Source organism: Myotis lucifugus, unplaced genomic scaffold (genome assembly GCF_000147115.1).
Source record: "Myotis lucifugus unplaced genomic scaffold, Myoluc2.0 scaffold_272, whole genome shotgun sequence".
Classification (NCBI taxonomy): domain Eukaryota; kingdom Metazoa; phylum Chordata; class Mammalia; order Chiroptera; family Vespertilionidae; genus Myotis; species Myotis lucifugus.
The window spans coordinates 230,851-255,721 of NW_005871320.1; the positions used below are offsets into that span (position 1 = coordinate 230,851).

Sequence of the window (24,871 nt, forward strand, 5' to 3'; positions counted from 1 at the left end):
TTTTTAGGCTGGTCACAGCCCTTCAGGGTGGGGGGTCCCACTGGGGTGCCTGGCTAGCCTGGGTGAGGGGCTAATGGCTGTTTGCAGGCTGGCCAAGACCCCCAACGGGGACCCTCACCCCATGAGGGTGTGGCCAGCCTGGGTGAGAGGCTGATGGCTGTTTGCAGGCTGGCCACGCCCCCCAGCGGGGACTCTTACTCCATGGGGCAATGGCCAGCCTGGGTAAGGGGCCGAGGGCCATTATCAGGCTGGCCACAGCCCCTTCAGGGTGTGTGTCGGGGGGTCCTGCTGGGGTGCCTGGCCAGCCTGGGTGAGGGGCTGAGGGTCGTTTTTAGGCTGGCCACATCCCGTTCAGGGTGGGGAGTCCCAGAGGGGGGCCTGCCCAGCCTGGGTGAGGGACTGAGGGCCGTTTTCAGCCTGCCACAGCCCCTTCACGGTGTGTGTGGGGGGTCCCACTGGTGTGCCTGGCCAGTCTGGATTAGGGGCTGAGGGCTGTTTTCAGGCTGGCCAAGCCCCTCAGCAGGGACCCTCACCCCATGGGGGTGTGGCCAGCCTGGGTGAGGGGCTGAGGGCTGTATTCAGGCTGGCACACTCCCTTCAGGGTGGGGGTCCCTGCTAGGGGGCCTGGCCAGCCTGGGTGAGGGGCTGATGGCTGTTTGCAGGCTGGCCAAGCCCCCCAGCGACCCAAGCTCCCAGCCTCTCCTTTTTTTTTTTTCTTTTTTTTTTTTAAGCACCTCTGTGAGCGGATTGCCAGGCTGGCTGGAAGCAGATATCTGGGATTTATTTTTCTTCTATAATTGAAACTTTGTAGCCTTGAGTGGAAGCCACAGCCGGCCAGGGCTGGTGGGAAGCTTGGCTTTCTCCATTGCCGGGGCAACCCAAGCCTCCTGCTCGCTCCAGCTCCATGGCTGCCGGCCACCATCTTGGTTGGGTTAATTTGTATAGTCACTCTGATTGGCTTGTGGGCATAGCGAAGGTACGGTCAATTTGCATGTTTCTCTTTTATTAGATAGGATTACTGTGTTATTTTCCATATGAACTGTAAATTTACTTTTCCCCTACGGGTATAATAAATGAAAACTAAGGTTTTTGTTTACTTTCTGGGTGATACTACTGTTTCCATTTGCTCCCTTGCTAGATGGCTGAAAAGGAACATGAAACCCACTGAAGATCTTCAGTCGGTAATCCAGAAGCTGTCCAATTTTGGGCCAATTAAGTCAGTCAGCCTTTGTGGACAGCAAAGTGCCATCGTGGTGTTTGAGAACACGACTTCAGCCTGCAATGCTGTGAGTGCTTTTCACAGCAGGACCCCTGGCACCATGGTGCAGTGTTCCTGGCAACAACCATTTATGTCAAAAGTTGTAAGGGTCCCTTTACCAGAATCCTATGTAAGTTCTTTTTCTTTTTTACTGCCAAAATGTTTATTGTGAAATGGTCTTAAAACAAAGGAAAGCAAAGCTTACATCCAAATGAAATGTATGACACCAACTTGGATTTCTGAATACACTGTGGACTTTGTGCCAGAATGCCAAATTCCAACTATGAAGGCTATAACTGAATACTCTTACCATGCAAAAGTAAAATTTAATCTGCCATGCAACCATTATGCAAGATTTTGGCATAGGATTTGCTCGGAGTAACATTGCAACAGAATAATTGAGAAAAAAAAATTTGTTATAAAACAATAAAGTGATAAGGCCATCTATTTAAGTCTCATACTCAAGGAATATATTTTCTATTTATTACAAAAATTTTAAAATAGTGCAAAAGCAATAGGTGCAGTGTGTTATATCTGACATTAAAAAATTATTCTGCACAGGATGCACATGAAACTTTAGTTTGAAGTAAATAATCACATGCCAGAGAGCTCCTCACAGGCAAGAGTGCAAACTACATGTTGGGTCTGAGGAAACATAGCTAGTCCTCCGGATTTCCAGGCAGACACGCATTTTCCTCATAGAAATGCTGCATTAAGAGCTATGAGGCTACGCTACAGTCAAGGGAACAGAACAAGTTCTACTTTTTGGCAATGCTTAAAATCTAAACAGGAAAAGTCTTACTCAAAAGCAGCAAAAGGTACCTGGTTATAGAAAAAGTATGCTCTATCACATACATGATATGGTGAGACTGCTAATTTTAAAATGCTGCAATAAATCTAGTGTGTTAAGTTTTTTAAAGTATCAAGGTTTAACTCAGTTTTAAAGTGATCTTTTATGAAACGCTTACCACTCTAATGAAAACTCTGACAATAAAGTTATCTACCCCGTGGCACTAGATAAATCATTTTGGATCTCTCCCAATACCCCCCTCCCACCGCCCTCCCCACCACCCCGCTCCCATTCCTTGATTTTTATGGGGTCAAGTTTGAATCCCTCAGCTGGTGTTGAAGTGTAACACATCTGCTGCATACTAAAAACACTGGCTACAAAACAGTTCCAGAGCACCCAAAACAGGCATGCTATGTGCCTCCACACTCTCCCCATTGGTTGTTTATGTAAAAGATCAAATTGTAATTTTGCTAAAAAAAAACCCCACAAAACAAAGATTGTTAGGAAAAGGGCACTTTTTAAAATAACTTGGCTGTTTTGCAGAATTGTAGACACCTCAATGGTTAAGAAAAAACAAAACTTATTGTGGCATCAGTGTAGCAGGAGAGTACATTTAGCTGTTTCACAGTTTCCACCAGCATTCTTCTGGGGAAAGAAACCATTTCCACAAGTGGGGATTTAAAATAAATACCACAAACCTATAAAATTCAGATAATGTAGTAGTTGTAATTCTGACTTGGGTAATTCTATTTTGGGAATAAAAATTAGATGTGGAACTCTAAAACTGCCAGGTATAACAAGTTTCTCAATGATGGGTGTTTTGGATGAAATTCTTTAATAGGTGTGAATATCCTGGCATGCTGGGTATTACAAAGTCTTGGTATTGGACACTCAATACATCCTCCGTCACCATGACAACCAAAAATATGCCCCAAATACTGTTAGGTGACAGCACTAGCCCGGTAGAGAACACTAGTATGGTGTTATCAAATTCTAAATGATCAACTGGCTCCAGGGCAATGTGGGAGCAGCAGCTGAGGTTGCCAAGGCCCAGCACATGGAGAGGGGGTGGGTGGGGGGGCACCTGGAGTTGAGAGGACTGCGGCCCCACAAGGCTCCCATACCTCCACTGGAGTCAGGTGTTGAACATCAAAACTATGTAAATTCTTAAAGCTTGTTTTATATAATTTTTTATCAGGGCTCTAGTGAATAGAATAATCATAAATATTTCATCACTGAAAAAAAAGGCACAGTGAAGTTTATTTAGTTGAAGTATTGGAAATTAGAAATCATAGCACATCCCCTCCTTTGAAATGCTTAACTTTGCTATATTAGTCATCACAGTTTTGCTTTTTTGGATAAGAAGTTCATGGTTGCATTTATGCATTCGTCTGATAGCCATCTTTCCTGGAGGACACTACTTTCTTCAGCATTAACAGCATGTAGCTTTTCTTTCTCCGTATTCCTGATGACCTGTTTAGAAATTCTCATGGACTAAAAAAAACAAAACCAACAATAAGGTTAAGAGGTATTCTAATAGCGTGGGATTATTCTAAAATTCTGATTCTTATTTCTCCACTGTTCATTCAATCTGATTAGACATTAAAATATTTGTGTAATATAAGACTGTGCTTCTCAAATTTTAATGTGCATACAAACCACCTTAGATACTAAAGCTTCTGATTCCAGGATGGCAATTTGAGCAGCAAAAATATCAATCAGTCACTACCTATCACATATGAAAACAAAAGTGCTACATTAAGAATCACCTAAAAGTTAAGCTATCTTACCTAGTTTCTCACCTAGAATCAAGACTAAAAGTGTTTGGCAAATACTGCCTATCATTCTCCTCAAAGTTATCCCCAGAAAGAACTGGCCTCTTTGCCTTCATGTCATGGAAACGGAATGCCTATTTGATAAATTTTCTAAAAATTAGTATTGCTAACATTATAATTTTTAATCTCAAATTTAGATGTACTTAAAGCCAACCAAGATATGTCTTGTGTGTGTGTTTTTTTTAATTGCTTATTTTCTTAAGGTAAATAAATTATTTCCATGGTTCATACAAGTAAAAAAAAAAAAAAAGAATACTGACATTTGGGGGGAGCTTTGAATATGCTTTCAGCCGAGTCCAAACTTCTTTCTGAAAAGTACTGTCAGGAAAAACTTCAGTAACAAGTCCTTGAGCACATGCTTCTCCTGCTGTTAACTTCTTTCCAAAAATAAGCATCTCTGTTGCCTGAAATGAAAAGCAAGACTAAGAAAATAACTTAATGAAACGAGGCTGTTAACTTCAGAATTAATTGCTTTTAATAGACATAGGGAGATTTACTTATGGTCTTTTGAGGTTGCTAGTATCTCTCAAAGGAAGAAACTGAGGACATCAATAGGCAACAATTTGCAAACTGAGCAGTGAGGCTCTCTAGAAGGTTTGTAGGGTTGTTGCTTCTGTGTGTTATCTGTGTTGAGGAGGAAGCTGGGGCAGAAATGACCTGAAGCAGGTGCTGACTTTATAACCCACAGAAGATATATTTTCTGCTTTCATACACTATAAACAATTATTTTAAAAAAGAAAAAAAATCATGGTCATAGGAAATGCCAACCAACTTTTAGAATCCCTAACCTTCAAAATTCCCTTCCCTGGAAATTCTACCCAGTGGTCCAGCTCTGATGGTTTTCTTTTACCTGCACAGGTACTCAAATTAGTTCTATTTGACTGAAGGAAAGTGATAAGACTAATATTCAGTTTCAAAAAAAACCCGATATCACTAAGTATATATATTTTTACACTTGCAATTTCTCTTCCAGAAAAGTAAGACTATTTCATAGCCAAATGCTTTTAAACCTTAGGGTTAGTTCTAGCCAACGTTTCAAAGTTAAAACCTCAATAACAATTCAAGGTATATGACAGAATAGACTTAAAAAATATGTCACAAAACCCTAACAGCAATGAAAATAGGCTCAATTCCTACTCTCCCTTTCAGGCCTTGAAGAATGTTTGCTAAGCCTTTCCCTATCCCTGTCTCTCTGGTCTTGTCATGAACCCTTTGGAGCTATGTACACAGAGCGTGACAATTATGCTTTCATAGACCCAGTGATAGGCCTGAGCAGCCACCTAGCCACTCCAGGAACCTTCACACCCTGCTAAAACCAGCTGATGAAAAGGCTCCGTGACAAAGTGGGAAACCCAGTGGGGCCTCACATCTGCTGGTATTTCCCGTGATTCTGAAAGTAAAGATGTCACTGTATCACTTTCAGTGGATGATGCTCATCCATGAGGAAATTAGGAGAGGAATCAGCCTCGCAGACCAAGGGAGGCGGGCACAGCTCCAGTCCTTCCCCTGAAGAATGAGGATGAGGCCTGTGCCACTTGTGGTGCAGCTGGCACTCGGCAGCCAGTGGAAAGACCAGTTCCCCAGATTTGGGGCGCTGGAGAGCGAGTTTCTGATTTCCCCCCATAGCAGACATTTCCCACAGCCTGGTTCTTCATTCTAAAACTCTTTAAGAGTTGATGAGCAGAAAATTTCCTTCTCTTTTGTTGTTATTATTGAGGGAAAGAGAAGAGAGCACAGGATTACTTTTGGAAAAGAGATGTCATTAAAATTTATCTTTAAGGTTTTTCAAAGGTTACCTTTGCTGGGCCCATTATCTTCGGAAAAGTGTAAGAGGCGCATCCTTCTGGACTTAGGCCTAGATGACTAAAAGGAGTATGAAATGTTGCCTATTTGGAGAAAAAAATTAAAAAGAAATAATTTTTGTATGCGATTTAAATAAATCATTATTTATCTATACCCTCACATTACTTAGTTGAAAACTTTTTAAAAATTAGTATTGTGGTATTATACACACACACAATTCTTTCTTTTAATGTATGCAGTTTGATAAATTTTAACAAATGTGTAGTTATGTAACCACCACCCTAATAAGATACAGAATATTTCCATCACCCCCAATCATCCCGTGTCCCTTGCAGCCATCCATTCCTCTCAGCTCCAAAAAACTGCTGATCTGCTTTCTGGTCCTAAAATTTTGACTTTTCTAGAAACTTATATGTAAATTAGTGGCCTGGTGCATGGATTTGTGCACATTGAAAGGAAATTAATTAGAAGAAATACTTTAATATCTAATCGGGCTCCCTCCTCTCTGGTTCTGGGGTGCATCCCCCGAGAACCACCGCTGCCAAGTTACCGCAGCTCGGCAGCTCCTGCCTTGAGTGTCTGTCCCCTGGTGGTCAGTGTGCATCATACCTACTGGATGGTCCGACAGTCACTTAGCTTTTATATATAGATGAAAAAATATACTGTGTAGCCTTTTGTCCTTTTGTAGGCTTCTGTCCTTAGCATGTGGCTTTTGAGAGTCCCGTGTTGTATGTATTACTAGTTTGTCCACTGCATGGATGTGTCATAATTTATTTATCCTTCTATCAGTTGAAGCCATCGGTGTAATTTACAATATTTTGGCTATTATAAATAAGGTTGTGTACAAGTCTCTGCAGGAACATGTTTTCAATTCTCATGGAGTGGAATTGCTGGGTTGTGTGGTAAACGTATGGTTTAACTTTATAAGAAGCTGCTAAATTATTTTCTGAAGTGGTGTACCATTTAACATTCCCTCCGGCAGTGTATGAGTTCTCATTGCTCCATATCCTTGCAAAACCTTGTTATTATTAGTCTTTTTAACTTTAACCATTCTAGTAGGTATGTAGTGGTATCTTGCTGTGGTTTCAATTTACATTTCCCTAATGATTAATAATGTTGTGCATCTTTTCATGTACTTATAGTCATTTTTATATCTTCCTCGGTGGAGTAGCTATTACAAGTACTTTTCCCACTATTTTTAAATTAGATTATTTTTTATTATTATTGAGTTGTAAGAGTTCTTTTTATACTCTGGTTACAAGTCATTTTCATAATGGTGTCTTTTTCATATATTATTAAGAGTCATTTATACTTTATTTTCTGTGAGCTATTTGTGCCCTAATCGCAAATTTTTATATTAAGTTGGTGACCTATCACTCTTTAGATGTATTTTTAAAATATATTAGAGAGATTAGCCTTTATTATGTGAGTAGAAAAACTATTTTACCAATCTGTCATTTGTCTCAATTTCGCCCCAGAGGTTTTTTGATTTGCTTTAAACACTAGGAACAATTTCAATGTTGGTTATTTAAAATAAGTCATTTTTAGTGGTTTTTTTTTTATATTTCAGAAATATTTCTGTGTTTTTCTTGATGAATATTGACAATATGCAAACAGAATATTTAGGCTTTGTTTCCTATTATCAGATATGGTGTTTTTATTTTAATGAATATTGTTAGAAGGTGTAAATATATAATGTATGCAACATATTAATCAAAATAACAAAAATAAATAAAGTTATTAATGTCTTCTCTCCCTATTTTCTCTCCCTCCTCTCCCAAAAGAAAGCTTATTCAAGAAAATATACTGAGAAGTCACAGCCTAAGGAACAGAAAACAAGAAATGAAATGAAAACTAAAAGGCCAACAACCATAGCTAAGGGGCCACAAACAGGTACATACTAAGCTGACGATGAGCAGCATTTAACTTATTTGTAAGCATTATCATAGGTATGCATTTCATTTATCTGTGGAAACGGAGCAGTAGATGTAGTTAAGGGTTTAGTCTGATGCTCTGGTTAGACTGCTGTGACTCCGGGAGTTTCTTAACCACTTTGTGCCATAGGCTCCTCATCTGTAAAATGTGGATGAGTACCTATCTCACAGGACTGTTGTGTGCAGTGAGTGACTATTACAATGTGCATCCACAGAGTGCCTAGCACAGTCGAGTACTCAAATACTTATTATTTTTATGATTTCAACCTTTTTATTAACTCAGAGAAAATGTACCATTTGCTGACAGAGAAACTAATAGGAGTTAACTATTAATTATAATAAAGAATAATTTGGTTACATGGGTTAAATGTTAACCCATATTTAATGTATGTATTTATTTATGAAGCTGATGATGATAAATCCTAGAAAATGAATTCTTCTCTACTGGTTCTTACTTCTGTGTCATTCCCTAATTTAAAATTAAGACCTGATTTAATTCAGTAGGGTGAACTCTTAGCAGTAGTCATTATTTGTTAAATATTTTACTTTGGGCCAAATCGCTTAGCATTAAAAAAATATATGTTTAGCCCTACCCGGTTTGGCTCTGGATAGAGTGCTGGCCCACAGACTGAAGGGTCTTGGGTTCAATCCCAGTCAAGGGCACATACCCAGTTGCAGGCTCGATACCTGGCCCTGGTGTATGTGTGTGCAGGAGGCAACCAATCGATGTGTCTCTCTCACATCGATGTTTCTTTCTCTCTGTCTCTTCCCTTCCTTCCACTCTCTAAAAATCAGTGGAAAAATAACGAGTGAGGATTAAAAAAAAGTTTATATTTATATATTAAGTATATATTAGCTACACACACACATACAATGTCCCCCCAAAATGTATACACACTTTAACAACTGATAGCTTTGAAAATGAAATGTATTTTCATAAACACTGCCTTTATCATTATTCAAAGTATGTGTATACATTTTGGGGGGACACTAATTTTAATTCTAATTTATATCATAACATGAAAGTTCCAGAAATCTTTAGAAGGATAATGTATATGATAGTCATTTTGAATACAGTGGGAGAATCAGGACAAGATTCAAATACAATATTTGCCCTCTAAGTAGTGAAGAGTGAGACCCCCAAATTCAGGCCAGGTACCCTTCATAGCTAAGGGGCCACAAACAGGTACATACTAAGCTGACGATGAGCAGCATTTAACTTATTTGCCACCCCTGTTCAAAGCAGATCAATTAATTGGTCATTTAACACAAAGAATGTAGCCAAAGACTACTGATTTCTGCCTTTGAGCAGAAACTTCCACATATAAAGGTTAGGCAGTGTAGCTTCTAGAATTTCATTTGCTCCCATTATGGGAAAATTATTAATAAGAATTAGATCTGCCAAAATGCCCAATCTGGTTAAATGGAATCCAGTAAAAGATAAACATAGTGTTAGGGACCCTATTAAACAGGCCTGGCTCTCAGTGGGGAAAACACCTCCAAACACAAGTAGGACTCTCATCACTCTCATCAGTGGTACAAATCACGTTTCCCACCAGGTTGTAGAGCAGCAAATTTTACCATGACATAATCAAGCGCCACTCTAATAACCAGATAACCCTAGAAGTGGTTACTAATTCTACAGTAAAAAGTTCTAGGGTAAAGGTTCTAAGATAAATGTTCATCACGTCTTCGCTTGTAATGACAAAAACTGGAAGCAGCCAAGGCTTCCAGCAGTCAGAGACTGGTTAAACTAATAAGTTAAATAACTCAAATGATAGCACTAGTTATCTCTTGAGTGGTAGCTAAATGATTTCTAACTTTGTTCTTTTCCATATTTTTCAAAATTTTCTACTGAAGTAAGAACAGAAATTAAAATCAATATCATTCAATGGTGAACACAAGACTGAATTGTGTTTTGGGCAAGTCAGTCCTCTGAGCTTTCAGTTTTCTTATCTGCAAAGGAGGAAGTGAAAGTAGATCATGATCGAAAATGACCTTCATATTCTAAAATTCTAAACTGTAGCATTCACTTATTAGGAAAAAAAGTATCAAATAATCCACTTGTATAACCTGCAAAGATGCTACTCCCTTACCCCCTCTCCCAACAAGCTTTTAAAGTCTCCAAAATGTTTTAGAGTAACATGAAAATTGAATCACTGTTGTGTAATTTGATTAAAATACAGAAAGAGTTGTAAAATGAGTTGAGAAAAGAGTTGAGAAAATGTTTACAACAATATTGGTGTTTAGAAAAATTCAACTTAAAAATTCAAAATAAAATGAGTCAAATTAGTTAGACTAATTCTTTGGGAAACATTTAAATTTAGTCCATTCAACCACAAACAATATGTAATCTATTTACTACTAGCAACAATAACGGAGAGTCAAGGATCTCATTTTACTGGCATTACTTGCTAAGTTTCTGGGAGCTCACCTACCCTGTCAGAGGCATACACAGCATCAAATAGCCCGAGGATGGTGACGGAGATCCCCACAGCTGGACCGTTTACCACTGCAACCAGAGGCTTAGGAAAATCTATAAAAGTGCCTACAAAATCCCTACAGAAATAGAAATACAAAAGCAAGTTTAAATGTTCTAAAGCTGCATTATGGAAGCATAGGCAAGACAGCAGGACTCTGAAGTAACAAACTCTTCTGGCCAGGCTGGGTGTTCCCATCTCACCCAGCAGGGCCTCCCTGTCTTGCCACACCAGATGCATCCAGGACAGCCATCTGAATGGCACTTGACAGCTCACAGAGTCCTAGATTGGACCTTGGTTCAAATCTTGCATTGTGGGCAGTTAGGTCAGGACCATAAAGCTGCTGTGGACTTAAGAGATTAAGATGGCTGACTGAGCATATGCTGCATATCACAGCTCAGAGGGAATCAGAGATCCTGCAGGGATAAATAAGACAGGAAGACGAGCCTCACACCTTCTGTTTTTTGAGATTACGTCAAAGTCTCCTATTACCAGCAATCATAGAAGTCATGAATTCCTTTGGCTGCATGATAATTTGCTAAATTCCTCTGCCTCAATATGAGAGAATTTATTTCCTTTATTTACTAGTTTACTTTTATGTTTTCCAGTTACATCTCATGTAGAGCAGAGGATGAACAGGTAACAGAAGTTAAAGTGATAGAATGAATGTCTACCTGTTGATAACGCAGTTTGGAGAAATATGCCTGTTCAAAGTCACAATCACATGGACACAAGAAGTATTTATTTTTCTTTTGCTCAACTGAATACCACTTTGATGGAATATGGATGAACCCTCTGGGACCAGAGAAATGACATTCTTACCTCAGCATAATAGCACTTTGTTTGGCTTTCTCTTCTACTCCACCAGGGGGAATATCAGTGAAGTTAGCCAGATCATTCCCACTACAGTAATAGTCACCATTTCCTGTAAATAAAATCAACAAGCTCACCTTTCATTCACTCTATAATTGTTGAGAATCTATGTACCAGGCTCAGTGCCAAACACTGGAAACACACTGGTGAACCAGCTCTGGTTCTTGCCCCAATTTACAGATTAGTGAGTAAAATAGACATTGATTTTAAAACACACAAATAAGTGTAAGCAATGAAACTATGCCACAAAGGAGTGGTACATGACAAGAATATGAGTATATGTAATAGGGGGTTTGGTTTAATCAGAGTTTTGGGAGGGACTTTTCTAAGGAAGGAACAACTGAACTGAGATCTGAAGGAGAGGCAGGGTTAACTAGAAAAGGTGTGAGAACAATATTCATGCAGAGGAAATAGCATGTGCAGAGGTTCTGTGGAGGGGGTAACCCTGGTGTTTATGATGGGTTCAAAGAAGTACCATTGTGCCAGGGCAGAAAAGGCAGGGGGCCGGGGGAAGCAGCTGGAGTAGGAGTAGGATGAGGATAGGTAGGATAAAGCATGCAAGGCTTTGGAGATCCTTCCTTTGAAGAGCCATTGAAGGTCTTTTCTTTTTGTTTGTTTTAAAGTATAATTTACATACAATAAAATGACCAGTTTTAAAGACTCAGTTCCATGATTTAAAAAAAGTGTTTATTGTTTTCAGAGAGGAAGGGACAGGGAGAGATAGAAACATCAATGATGAGAGAGAATCACTGATCGGCTGCATCCTGCATGCCCCCTACTGGGGATCGAGCCCACATCCTGGGCATGTGCCCCAACTGGGAATGGAACCAGGACCTCCTGGTTCATAGGTTGACACTATACCACTGAGTCACACTGGCTGGGCTTGATAGACATTTTGTTACTTTTCAGTTTTTGGCTACTGTGAAGTAGGCTACCATGATTGTTCTTTGTACAAGTTTTTTTTTATAGATATATCCTTAATTTATCTTGAATTTTTGCATTGGTATGTCACTGAGCTGATGTGTAACTCTATAACAAGTTGCCAACTACTAACTACAAAGGGTTCTCATATCAGAAATGTCGAAGGGTTCCAGTTGTTCTACATCATCACCAATATTTGATATTGTCTGTTTTTGGATTTTAGCCAGTCTAGTGGGTGACACATCTCAGGGTGGTTTTAATTTGCATTTCTTTGATTAATGATATTGAGAACCTTTTCACTTCTTTTATGAAGTGTCAAGTCTTTATCCAGTTTTTAAATCTGATCGTTCATCCCTAGCTGTTTTTGCTCAGTGGGTAGAGTGTCAGCCTGCAGACTGAAGGGTCTCGGGTTTGATTCTAGTCAAGGACACATATCCGGGTTGCCGGCTCCATCCTGAGTAGGGGGCGTGCAGGAGGCAGCCAATCAATGATTCTCTCTCATCATTGTTTCTCTCTCTCCCTCTCCCTTCCTTTCTAAAATCAATAAAAATATATTTTTAAAAAATCTGACGGTTCATTTTATTAATTAGTAGTTCTTTATATATTCTGAATATTAGTCCTTAATCAGATTTTTATATGGCAAATATTTTTTCTCCAGCCTGTAACTTTATATTAATTTTAAATTTTGATAGTCTAATTTATAAATTGTTTCTTTTATGGCTAATGCTGTTTTGTTGTTTTCCTGTCCAAGATATCTCTGCCTCTCCCAAAGTCACAAAGATATTGTTTTGTTCTAGAAGCTTTATGTTTCTGGGTTTTATGCTTAAATTAATTTTTGTGTAAGGTGTAAGATGGGATTGAAATTTATTTTCCCCCCATATGGAAATTTAGTTGCTCTGGCACCATTTGTTAAAAGATTTTTCTTTCTCCACTGAAGCGCCATAGTGCCACTAAAGACTTTTAAATGGGGGAGGAATAGCTTTTTATTTGGAAAAGATTATTTTGAATGTAGTGAGGAGACTGGACTGGGCATGAGAAAGAAGAAGGCAAAAGGGAGTCAGGGAGACTAGATATGGGCTTACTTCAGTTCAGACTGAGTCCGTGGTGGCTCGGACTAGTGCCGAGAAGACAGAAAGAAAAAAAAGATCGATTCTTCCAGAGATATTGATAAAGTGAAATGAGATTAGACTGGACACGGAAGATGAGGAAGGGACAAGTATTAATAATGAATGCTAGGGGCCTGGCCGGCGTGGCTCAGTGGTTAAGCATCGACCTATGAGCCAGGAGGTCATGATTCAACTCCTGGTCAGGGCAAATGCCCGGGTTGCCAGCTTGATCCCTTGTGGGGGGTGTGCAGGAGGCAGCTGATCAATGATTCTCTCTCATCATTGATGTTTCTATCTCTCTCTACCTCTCCCTTCCTCTCTAAAATCAATAAAAATATTTTAAAAATTAATGCTAGGATTCTGATCTACATAATGGTACATATGGAACCACCACTGTAATTTGGAACACTAAAAAAGACCCACGTAGAGATGTGGGAAGTGACACCCATACCAGTCTGGAACCCTGGGGAGCATCCTGGACTAAAGATACTGACATGGGAATCATAGGCTAAAGACTTTTGTTGAAGTTTAATAGTAGGCATGGATGAGAGGGTCCAGGGAGAACACAGATCAAGAAGGGAAGAGTGCCTAGGGCTAAACCTTCAGGAATACTTCATTTGGTGGCCACATAGATCAATTTGCAAAGGCGATCAGAGAGAGCAACCAGGAACAGAGGAAAACCAGGGGCAGGCTGTGCCCCTACAGCCTAGAGAAGACAGAGCTTTAAGAAGGAGGGAAAGTCAAATAAAGCCTGAAAATGTGGATTTAATTATATAATGGTCAGTGGAGACCTAAGCAAAAACAGAGATCACATGGGCTCGAGGGCCAGTTTCAAAGGAAAGATTCAAAGGACATGTTTGTTTTGTAAGCAGGGCTTTACACAGTTATATGTGGGGTGATGAGAAGCAAAGAGCTGTGTTAATTTCAGCAGTATTACTACATAATGTTTGTTCCTCAATTTCTTCCTTGTTTCCACTAGAAGGAAATAGTGTCATAAATAGTATTTTCAACAAATTTCCGAGCAATAAATCTTTTCCCAAAAAAGCTTATGGTTATCCTATATCTATCTATCTATCTATCTATCTATCTATCTATCTATCTATCTATCCATCCATCCATCCATCCATCCATCCATCCACCCACCCACCCACCCACCCACCTACCCACCTACCTAAAACATTAAGAGCTGAGCTGTCCTATGGACTCAAAATAGAAGTGATGGACAATAGAAAGAAATAAAAAGGTGCCTGAGAGGATCCAGGAAAAAAATGAAAGAGAAAACCATAATCATTAAAGAAATGATGCCATTAGAAGCAGTAAAAGGAGAAGAAACATTGCTAAAAATGCAATCAAGGCATTGAAATACAGGATTGAGACAACTGAGCAAAACAAATGGAAGACAACAGAGTTAAGAATTCAGAGAAAATAATAAATAACAGATCCAGCAGACTAAACATTACTTTTCTATAACTAGAATTTCTTTCAAAGAGAACAGATCAATTGAAACAAAAATATTCAGAGATATTATCAAAGAAAATGTAAAATAAGGCCTTAATAATCAGTTTAAAAAGGATGTGCACTGCCTAGGAAAAAGTGATTTAAAAAAATGGGAAAGTATCCCATGGTCATCTAGAGAAAAAAAAGGATCTTAAAGGACTAAAACCAAAATTAATGGTAGTCTCAAATATCTCCCCAGCAACATTCGATGCTAGAAAATAACGGAGCTCTATTTAACAGATTATACACTTGGAGAGAGGTTTAGGGATATCAGGGGATTCATGCTCACTTCCTCACCTTTCATGGAGGCAACCAACAGATACTGCCCGAAGGGAGTAATAGAAGATAGAGATGTTTATGTGCACCACATAAAGCTGTAAAAGCAGTAAAAAGCTTCCAAACGGTGAGGAATAAAACACACACTAAGCAAAATGAGAAACACAGACCATCAAGTAAAAAATAACAATTAAAGGAAGCATTATAAATGCCAGCATGTAAGATGCCAGAACTAAAACCCAACATATCTGTCATATACACAAACCTTTACAACAAAAACACATACGATCAGAGGAGGAAAACCCAAAAAATGTGCTATATGAAACAGCCAATAAAAAATAATTCAGAAAAGTGTCAAGTTAAAAGATCAATAAAGGTTTACAGACAAGTGAAAACAGTACTGAAGCAGGTGTTATGGCATTAATATTTGACAGAGTTGATTTCAAGGCAAAAAGCATTAAATGAGCTAGAGGGCCAGTTGGCAATAAAGGATAAATTCCATATTGAAGAGACTAACCATAATTCTTTTAGTATCATCAAGATAAAAACATGCTTTAAAACAAAGGCCTATTTTTTTTTGACACAAAGGAGAAAGTGACAGAAACACAATAGTGATAGATGCCTTTAATTCATTTTTTTCCATCCAAGACAGTCATTAGAAGAAAAAACAGAATTTGAGGAATCAAAATAATATAAACTGACAATTTAAATTCTACACCTTAAAAATGATGATAACCCTTGCTGGGTGACTCAGTTAGTTGGAGCACTGTCCTGTACACCAAAAGGTTGTGGGTTTGATTCCTGGTCAGGGCACATACCTAGGTTCTGGGTTCTATTCCTGGTCGAGGTGCATATGGGAGGCAACCGATCAATGTTTCCTCTGACATTGATATTTCTCTCTCTCTCTTTCCCTCTTCCCCTCTCTCTAAAAAATGAAAATCAATAAACATATCCTTGGATAAGGATTAAAAAGAATTAAAAAAAGAATAAATGTATTACTTAAAATTATTTTTCATATATTATATTGTACATTATCACATATATAAAATAGCACAGAACTGTTGAAGTGCTCCTGGAGGATATAAAAATTGGTCATTTTCTACTTCTTTATCTTCAAGATAGAATTTTCAATAGATAGTAATATACACTAAATTTTAATAGATTCTAAAAAAGTAAAATTAGTAAAACTGATTATCTCTGATTATAATATATAAAGCTAGGAATGAACAGAAATGGAAACCCCCAAACAAACTTTCTGGAAATTAAAGGAATATTATCATGTAATGATTAGATCAAAGAGGAATTAGAAACCAAAAGTGGAAAATATATAGAAAATAATGAGTGAAAGCACTATTTATCAAAACTCAATCTTTCAATTTTTTTTTTACCTATTAATTAGTGTAATAATAGGGCCTAGTCACATAGGCTTGTTACGAGAAAGCTTTAAAAAATTAAGAAATTAAAAGAAAACTTTAAAAATAATTAAAGTGCTTAGAGTGCCTGGAAAACAGAAAGTATTATATAAACATTAACCATTATTATCATTGTTATTAAACTTAGGAATCGTACTTTTAGGAATACAGCCTATATTTTGCATGTTAGTTCTAAGACATACATCCAAGGGTACTTACTACAACACCATTTCAATAGCAAGAGACTAAGTACAATCTACATGTTCATCAATAGTGGAATGATGAATTATGAAATCCAAAAAATTTAATACTAGTACTTTGTAGTCCTGAAGAGAAAAACTTAGAAGTGTATGTACTGGCAGAACAATTTTTCAGGAAATGTTAAGAAAGGAAGGTGGGTATAATATGTGTGTATTATATGCTTCCTTTTCTGTTTTTGTTTTTGTTTTTTTTAAGTGGAGGGAAACACACACACACACGCTTGTATATACATAGACAGCTTTCTGAAAGGCATCAAGGAAAACTGAGTTATTCTAGGAAGCAGGATTGGGGTTCCAAGGAGAGTGAGATTTAGTTTTGTTATGTAACTTTCATATTGTTTTTTTTTTTTTTTAAATACCATGTACCTATATTTTACTTTAATTAGGAATAGTTTATTTAAAAAATATAAAACATTTTTCTCCATTATCAAACCAATGCTATTTCTAGACTCTTTTTCTTATATTTATTCTCTTAAATTATCTGGGCATACAAATGAAATACGAGGGCCATTTTCAACTCTTCCCTTTTATTCCTCCCTCGAATCAGCTATTAGAGTTCTCTCTCCCCCCCTCTATTTTTTACTAAGACGTATCTGATATCCCTAGATAATTATTTATTTTACAAATTGTAATGAAAATTTAAAAATAAAATCACTCTGCCATGCCTACAAACAGTAACAGCTACTTCTGACAGGTGTCTGCTGTGTGCCATGCCCCTTACCTGCATTATCTCATGTCATCATCTCATCCATTCAATGGGGTTAGTAAAACACTGTCTTCTCCGTTCAGAAGCAGCGGTCACCCACAGGAGTAAGGAGTGAACCCAGGATTTACCTCAAGCTGATCTGAGTCCCCACTATGCATATGCCCATTCCAAGTCCAACAACTTCCATTTTCCATGTTTTTATCAGCCCAGGCCCATGGGCATCCATCTTATTTTCCAGTATAATCACAATACTGATATATTTTTAATTTTTTTAATATCTTAAACATTTTCTATACTGTTGATCTTTAGAATTATACTTTTGAATGCTTGTGCAATATACAGTCTAATGGATGTTCTATAATTTGCTTCATTATTCTATTATGGCAACATATTTAGAATGTTTTCACAAAGTAATGCTGCCAAGATTACTTTTCTCTTATTATTGGCAAGTACCCAATTTTAGTACCAATAATACTTTCCTTACTTATGTGTATCTGCTTTTTATAAATACCAATTTGTGCCTATTAAATTTTTCATATATTTAAGAATTAGATTATCTTAGTACTGGACAAGATCTTAGAGCTTATGTACTCAATTTCCTATCTAGTAGGAAATCCCCCAAAATAGAAATTTAATTAAGAAATCTAAGAAAAGTTTTGCTCTTCCTCAACTACTTGTAAATCGCCCAGTCTCCCTGCTGAACTCTAATACTCTGTTACCCCCCTTTTCCCCTTTGCCAAAATACCTTACATATCCAATGTTGCCTCACTGTCTTTGGAATTTTCATTGATTTACATCTATGTGAATTCCCCAAGCATGTATTACACTTTGATTTTCTCCTGTTAAAAACAAACAAAAGGAATCTAAGAAAATGTCTTACCTGTTACAACAGTTATGGTCGAGTCATCCTTGCTTGCAGCTTTAAGTGCAAGCATGATTTCTTGATACATCTATGAAAAGGGGAAGATGATAACCATTATGGGATGGATTCCCTAAATGTCAGTCTGCAAGCCTGCTCTCTGCACAGTGCCAAACACTTATGTTGGTTGTATTTAAATAATCAAAAAGCCAGCCCAATACACTTGAAGGGATTTTTATTCCTTTTACGATTGCTTGTATTATGTACCAAGTGCTATAGTGGATGCTTTTTCCAAAAGTGAACAAATAAGACACAATCCTTGAGCCTTTGGAATAGAGGAGTTTGCTCTAAAATGGGTGGAAAGTACAAAGTAGCAGGAAACTCAGAGAAGGCGTGATACTTATCTAGGGTGGATATGATGGGAAGTGGCCAGAGAAAGATTTCCTTGAAGCAACTTTTCAACTACAACCTCAAGAAAGAGCATGAGTAGCCCAGGGAGTCAGTCTGGGAAGTGTTAATAATGCTAAAAAACTGGGATTTCCAAGACACTGTAAGGATAGCGAAGGACAATAGGCCCAATATTTTAAATCAGCAACATCGCTGAAAATACTAGATGTGTAGTTGTTATCACTTTTAATGCATTTAAAGCAGGCGCAGTTTCTACCTTAGATAGACTTCAAGGTGGGAGAAGATGATGAAGAAGGCTGATATTTACAGATACAAAGACACTTAGAAAAATATGTATGAATTTTTCAAAATATATGAATAAAGGTAAAATCCTTCCACTGAGGAAGGGGATAAGGAAGTCATTCCATTATTATTACAGTTATGATGACACAGTAGGACAGGGTAACTGGCACGAGCCAGGATTAGGAGATGGATATATCAGGGTTTTGGGTTAAGTTTTCCTCCATATCTGTTATGTGAATTTGAACAACTAGGCTCCTTGTGGGAATGTGGAAACGGCTGGCACATACTAGGCTCTGTAAAGAGTAGCTAGTATTATTATTATTAACAAGATAATATAGAAAGAGTCAGGATAAAAGGAAAAACAGCTTTGAGAACCAAATGTTTTATTAATTGAATGGCACATATCCAACTTCATGAAATTCTTATTTAAGACGTAAATGATAAACTCAATGAAAGGGGTCAGAGCCCTCTCAAATTTCACTCCTAGTGCAGCACCAAGCATCCAATTAACTCCCTGTAAAATTTTTTCAAGGTGAAATGGTTAAAGTGCTTATTTTTATTATCATTCTAATTCAATGACAGATTCAAAGACTAAAGTCGCTCTTGGGAAGCAGCACATTTCAAGCAGAGATGGGTTATAATTGATTTTAGATGAAGTCCTGCTCTCCTTTCTCCCTCTACTTACACAAAATAAAGCTTCATGCAGGTAGAGCAGTGCTCACTCTCAAGCCTAAGTGACATGAAAATACTTCTGGGGACGGTCTGTGCCAACCTTAGAGAACCTCTACACACATTCTCTCACATTAATGTATGTTTCATTTATATTGATTTATCTGTGCTTCCATCATTGGGAAGTTGTAGTTCCCTTTGGGGAACTACCTAAAACTCACAAATTTAGAACCTACCTGAAGCTCACAAATTCTAAATAATGAAGGCCTACCTCTTTTGTGTGAAGAAGTAGCCACAATTACTAACCTTTCTGCAAAAATCAAATGATATTACAAAAACAGGAATGATGCTGAAACACTATAGTTTTTGAGTATAATAGCCGGGGCGGGGGGCGATGGGGGGTGGGGGGGTGGAGAACTCTAGGGAAGGTAACGTCACCTGGGTGCTGATTGCATTCTTTCTGGTGGGCCGGTTGAACATGATCTTTGTGATGCCGTCTTCAGAGGTCACCACTAGGTTTTCATATTCCTGTTGTTCCCTGTCTGCTCCAGGCTTCACCTGGCTGGAGGACTCAGATGAAGCAGTCAAACTGGATACCAAATCTACATAGTTCTGCCTGGCAGTTTCCTGAAGAGAAGATGACAAATAACTTAAGCCCATGGTCAACAAATAAGCATTTGGAGAAACTTACTATGCTAATAAGTAGTACCTTGCAATGGAGAAAGAGGTTCTGATTCAATAGAATTACATTAAGATCTCAAGGGCTCCATCTATAATGGATTGATAATGAGAAACACCCAACTTCCTTTAGGAGTACAGCAAGTAAAATAAAAGCAAAGTAACAAATTTACCTTGGGCAGACTGCCTAGAGCATTCCATGCATCCCATTTGGCCTTATTAATAAAGTCAAACACACCTGGTTTGGGCATATTGCAAGGTCCTTCAGTGGCCTGTGAAAAGGAGAGGGGCAATTTTTAGCCAAATGTCCAAGTAAACTGGAGCCTTAAAGTTTAAGATCCATAAAATGCACAACTACGATGAATGTGCCTTCCCTTCTGAACTACTTTCACAAGGTACATAAATGGATCTGAACTTTCCCCTTGTCTTCTCTTTGGTGCTGTTGCTAAAAATGCGCAAGTAACAGAAAAAAGACTGGAGAGACAAAGTGTGCTATTGGCTATGAATCCCTGAAATAAGTTATAACCACCTACATATGAAAAACTGCAAGATAAAGGTTGTGGGAAAGCACTTTTCAAAAATTCTAATAGTTCATTAGTTTTAAATTGATAATCACATTTTTCACACATAAATAAAATATTCAAGCAAACAATCTTTAAAGGTAATTAGCCAATAAACATTTAGAAACTCACAGTCTATCCTAAAAGCCCATTCAAAAATACAAAAAACTGCCACTAATTCAGTGGTGGATTTCTGGTGACTGAGCAACAGAGTTGTAGCTGAGGGAGCAGGATGGGGCTGTCAGAGCCACTGGCCCTTAGGAAACTGAACCAAAGGACATGTGAGTAGAAAGCAAAAAGCAACTAGACATTTTACTTGTTTGAGGGTAGGTGGAGTGAGTGTTTTGAGATGAATAAAATATCCTACCTCATCAACTACTTTTCAGAAATGTCAATTTAAGACTCCACTAAATAACTACTAAAAATTAACTAAAAATGTTAAATTACATAATATAATTAGCTAAAAGAGGAAAGAAGAGCTGTGAAAAACAAAGGCAGTAAACAAAGCTAAGACTGTCCAAAGACAAAGAAACAAAAGTGACTGCAAGAGTTAACCACCTCAGAAATTAGAGGCAACAAAGTCCACAAAACTTCCCCTACTTCTAATGCCAAATGCAAGGTTAGAGGACTCCTATTACCACTCGCAGGTCCAGAAATATGCTAGAATGACCCACAGAACTCATTGAAAGCTGTTATACTCACGATTACAATTTACTGCCAAGAAAGAATACAGATTAACATCAGCAAGGGAGGCGATACATAAGGTGAAGTCTGGGGAAGTATACCCCTCCCACCCCACTGTGGGGTCAGGACAGTGTACCTCTCCCAGAACTGATGTGTGACAACACACATGGATATCTATCACCTACCAGGGAAGCTCACTCAAGTCTCAGTGTTCAGAGTTTTCATCGTGAGCTCCATCGGCATGGAATATGTAACTGAAGTCCCACTGTAAATCCATTGTTACTATCTCGTGGCCAGTCCCACTCTAAATCACACTGTTAGATTCCGCAGGCAAAGACACTCCTATCAGGCATGGCATTTCAAGGGTTTAGGTATTGGGTAATCTAAGGTAATCTTGCCCAGAAGCCAAGGGCAAAGGTCATACCTCTTTTGGTAGGAGAGGCTCATGCCAATCACAGGAAGAGAATAACAGATAATACACAGGAGCCCTAGTCTTTAGACATTGCAACTTAAAATTTACATTTTGAAACTTTGTTATAAAAGTTTTCAAAGATACACAAAAATAAAATATTACAATGAATTTCCAATACTCATCACCCAAGCAACAACTATCATTTTTGCCATACTCGCTTCCTCCATCTTTTTCTTTCTTTTTTGCTTTAATTATTTTAGTGGACCCCAAGCACCATTCAATTTCACTCCTACATTCTTTTTTTTTTAAATCCTCACCTGAGGATATATTTTTTCCATTGATTTCTAGAGAGACAGAGGAAGAGAGACATCTATTGGTTGCCTCCTGCATGAGGCCCGACTACGGAGCTGGGGCTCCTGCAACCCAGGTGCCCTTGACTGGGAATCGAACCCGTGACCCTTTGGTGTGTGTGCAGATGCTCTAACCACTGAGAAACATCAGCTAGGGCACATCCTACATTATTTTTTTTTAAAAAGCCTCACCTGAGGATATTTTCCCATTGATTCTTTAGAGAGAGTGGAAGGGAAGGGGAGAGACAGAGAAAGAAACATCAATGCCAGAGAGACACATTGAATGGTTGCCTCCCGCACACACCAGGAAACACCCCGACCAGGCTGGGGATCAAGCCTACATACATGCCCCTGACTGGAATCGAACCAGGGACCCTTCAGTCTTAGGGCCAACATTTTATCCACTGAGCCAAACTGGCTAGGGCACACCCTACATTCTTAATATGCATTCAGGGAAAAAAAATATCAGCATTTTCTTATATAACCACTATACTATTAACAGTTTCTACTCAGTCCATATTCAAATTTCCCCAGCTTTCTCAAAACAACTTTTTCAGTTGATTTATTCGAATCGGCAGCCAAATAAGGTCTACACATTTGGTTGTTATATCCTTCAAGTCTCTTTTCCTCTGGAGTGGTCCTGAGGGGTTACTTTTTGCCTTAACAGGGTTTGAAAATATAATATACAAACACATGTATACTCCTGTGAGAAGTTCACACAAGTGGAACGGTTTTAAAATAGAGCCAAAGTAGCCATTGCAGAAAAATTGCTTGTACATTTTGTTCCCGAAACCTCTGAAATGTTTGTGAACTGGCAAAATAATTTTTGGACTGGGCCAAAGCAATTATTTGTAAAACTACAGGAAAGCAGACACCCGGGCCACAAGGAAAGATTTTACCTTTCTGAAGATAGAATCAGTAACTCAATGTGTCAACACCAATAGAAATTTCTTTCCTTTATTCATGTAATCATTTCCCTTCCTTTCTTATAAAAAACCTTTGCCTTCACCCTGTAATTGGGATGCAATTTGTGTTTCTGCCTGAATCTGTACCCTGAATTGCAATTCTGTGACCTCAAATAAATACTTGTTGCCTTTCACTTTGACATTTTATTTTTAGGTTAATACACTCTTTAAAGGCAGCAAAACAGCCCTGGCTGATTGGCTCAGTGGATAGCGTGTCGGCCTGCAGACTGAAGGGTCCCGGGTTCGATTCCAGTCAAGGGCATGTACCTTGGTTGCGGACACATCCCCAGTAGGGAGTGTGCAGGAGGCAGCTGATCAATGTTTCTCTCTCATCGATGTTTCTGACTCTCTATCCCTCTCCCTTCCTCTCTGTAAAAAATCAATAAAATATATTAAAAAAATAAAAATAAAGGCAGCAAAACAAACCCTAAAAATAGTAAAGCTGAATTTCAGTAAAACATACAGTTTATCAATTTGAGGAGCCATCTACTCAAAACATCTCTAAATTATATCAGACCATAGACATTTACCTGCTTATATAGTGCATAGAGTCTTAGCTTCACTTCATTTCCTGGATCCTTCTTCAACAGTTTTACCTGATTCATTGCACTTTCAAAGTCCTCCTGACTGGCTCTCATTGCTGTTCCACTCAAGTGCAACTGAAGTGATGGGAAACTAATGACCTGCAGAGGACTGCAAACAGGCAGACGGATTTCTAATTATTCCCAACACTTACATACTAAAATGCTATGTTTCTCTAGAAATATTTTCCCTATACTTGCCCCAGGAACCTGGGTGCAAAGGTCAGTGGTTTCCAAAATGATCCCTAGATAAGACATCAATACAGAAGCTAACTGTAGTAATTTAAAAATAACAGTAAAAGAAGCTACTATCCAGCACATTATTTGTAGCAATTCAAATTAAATACTGCAGATACTGCAGACTTGGCTCCAGACCACCACAATAAAGTGAGTTTTGCAATAGAGCAAGTTCTAATCTTTTGGCTGTTGGAGGGTCTTGCCTTCGGTTTGTAAAGAGAATGCAACACCCTTAAGTGCAACAAAGTGCAATAAAACGAGGTATGAGGAGCCCAAATGCCCTTGTAAATTTTGCCACAGGCAAGAAGTAAATGAAAGGCATACAAGGTAGAAGAAAGCAGGAGACTAAGACCAAGGGGGAAAGTGCACCGAAAGAATTTAGTAGTTTGTGTCCCAAGGCCTAGAAACAGCCTCTGCACTTAACAATGAGCAGACACAGACTCACTCCTAACCCCACTATGTTTTAACCAGACAGCCAGGAGCAGAACAGCAAGCACCGCTGGTAAGTTCCTAAACTCACACAGTTAGCAGAGGGAAGGAAAATTCAGTGCACAATATTGAGGCCACAAACAAAAAATGGATGTTCACAATGATGATCTTGGATAATAAAGTTAATTGCACCAAAGATGACAAAATAATAGTTACAAATAAAGCCCAAACATAGCAAATGTATCACCTCCTCTGCACTAATGTAATCTTCAAAGAGTAGGATGTAAAAAAGAAGGAACTCTTACCATTTGCAACGGCATGGATGGAACTGGAGAGCATTATGCTAAGTGAAATAAGCCAGTCAATGAAGGAAAAATACCACATGATCTCACTCATTCATGGATAATAAAGACCATTATAAACTTTTGAACAATAATAGATACAGGAGCATAGCTGCCTCAAACTGATTGTCAAACTGCAGCGGGAAGGCCAGGGAGGGTTGGGGGACAGGAGGGAGGGGAGTAAGCGATCAACCGAAGGACTTGTATGCATGCATATAAGCATAACCAATGGACATAAGACACTGGGGGGTGGGGGGGGGCAGGG

At 38.4% G+C, this 24,871-nt stretch overlaps 1 protein-coding gene across 5 annotated transcripts in view; it reads right to left on the bottom strand.

Annotated features, from left to right (window-relative positions):
• Positions 1-3,222: 3,222 nt before the first annotated feature.
• The window catches only part of ECI2 (enoyl-CoA delta isomerase 2), a 22,814-nt gene continuing 1,165 nt past the window's right edge, over positions 3,223-24,871 (bottom strand). For 2 of the 5 annotated variants that reach the window (XM_006099336.3, XM_023763020.1), the window contains exons 2-10: positions 23,549-23,711; positions 20,221-20,319; positions 19,808-19,996; positions 18,032-18,101; positions 10,923-11,025; positions 10,059-10,179; positions 5,680-5,769; positions 4,144-4,287; positions 3,223-3,542 (exon numbers count right to left, since the gene is read on the bottom strand). In XM_006099336.3, coding sequence (XP_006099398.1) covers positions 3,387-3,542; positions 4,144-4,287; positions 5,680-5,769; positions 10,059-10,179; positions 10,923-11,025; positions 18,032-18,101; positions 19,808-19,996; positions 20,221-20,319; positions 23,549-23,711 — 1,135 coding nt within the window. In that variant the 3' untranslated portion in view covers positions 3,223-3,386. Of the gene's footprint in view, positions 3,543-4,143; positions 4,288-5,679; positions 5,770-10,058; positions 10,180-10,922; positions 11,026-18,031; positions 18,102-19,807; positions 19,997-20,220; positions 20,320-23,548; positions 23,712-24,570; positions 24,587-24,871 lie in introns of those variants that run through there. The other 3 variants (XM_023763023.1, XM_023763022.1, XM_023763021.1) reach the window with 2 other exon arrangements.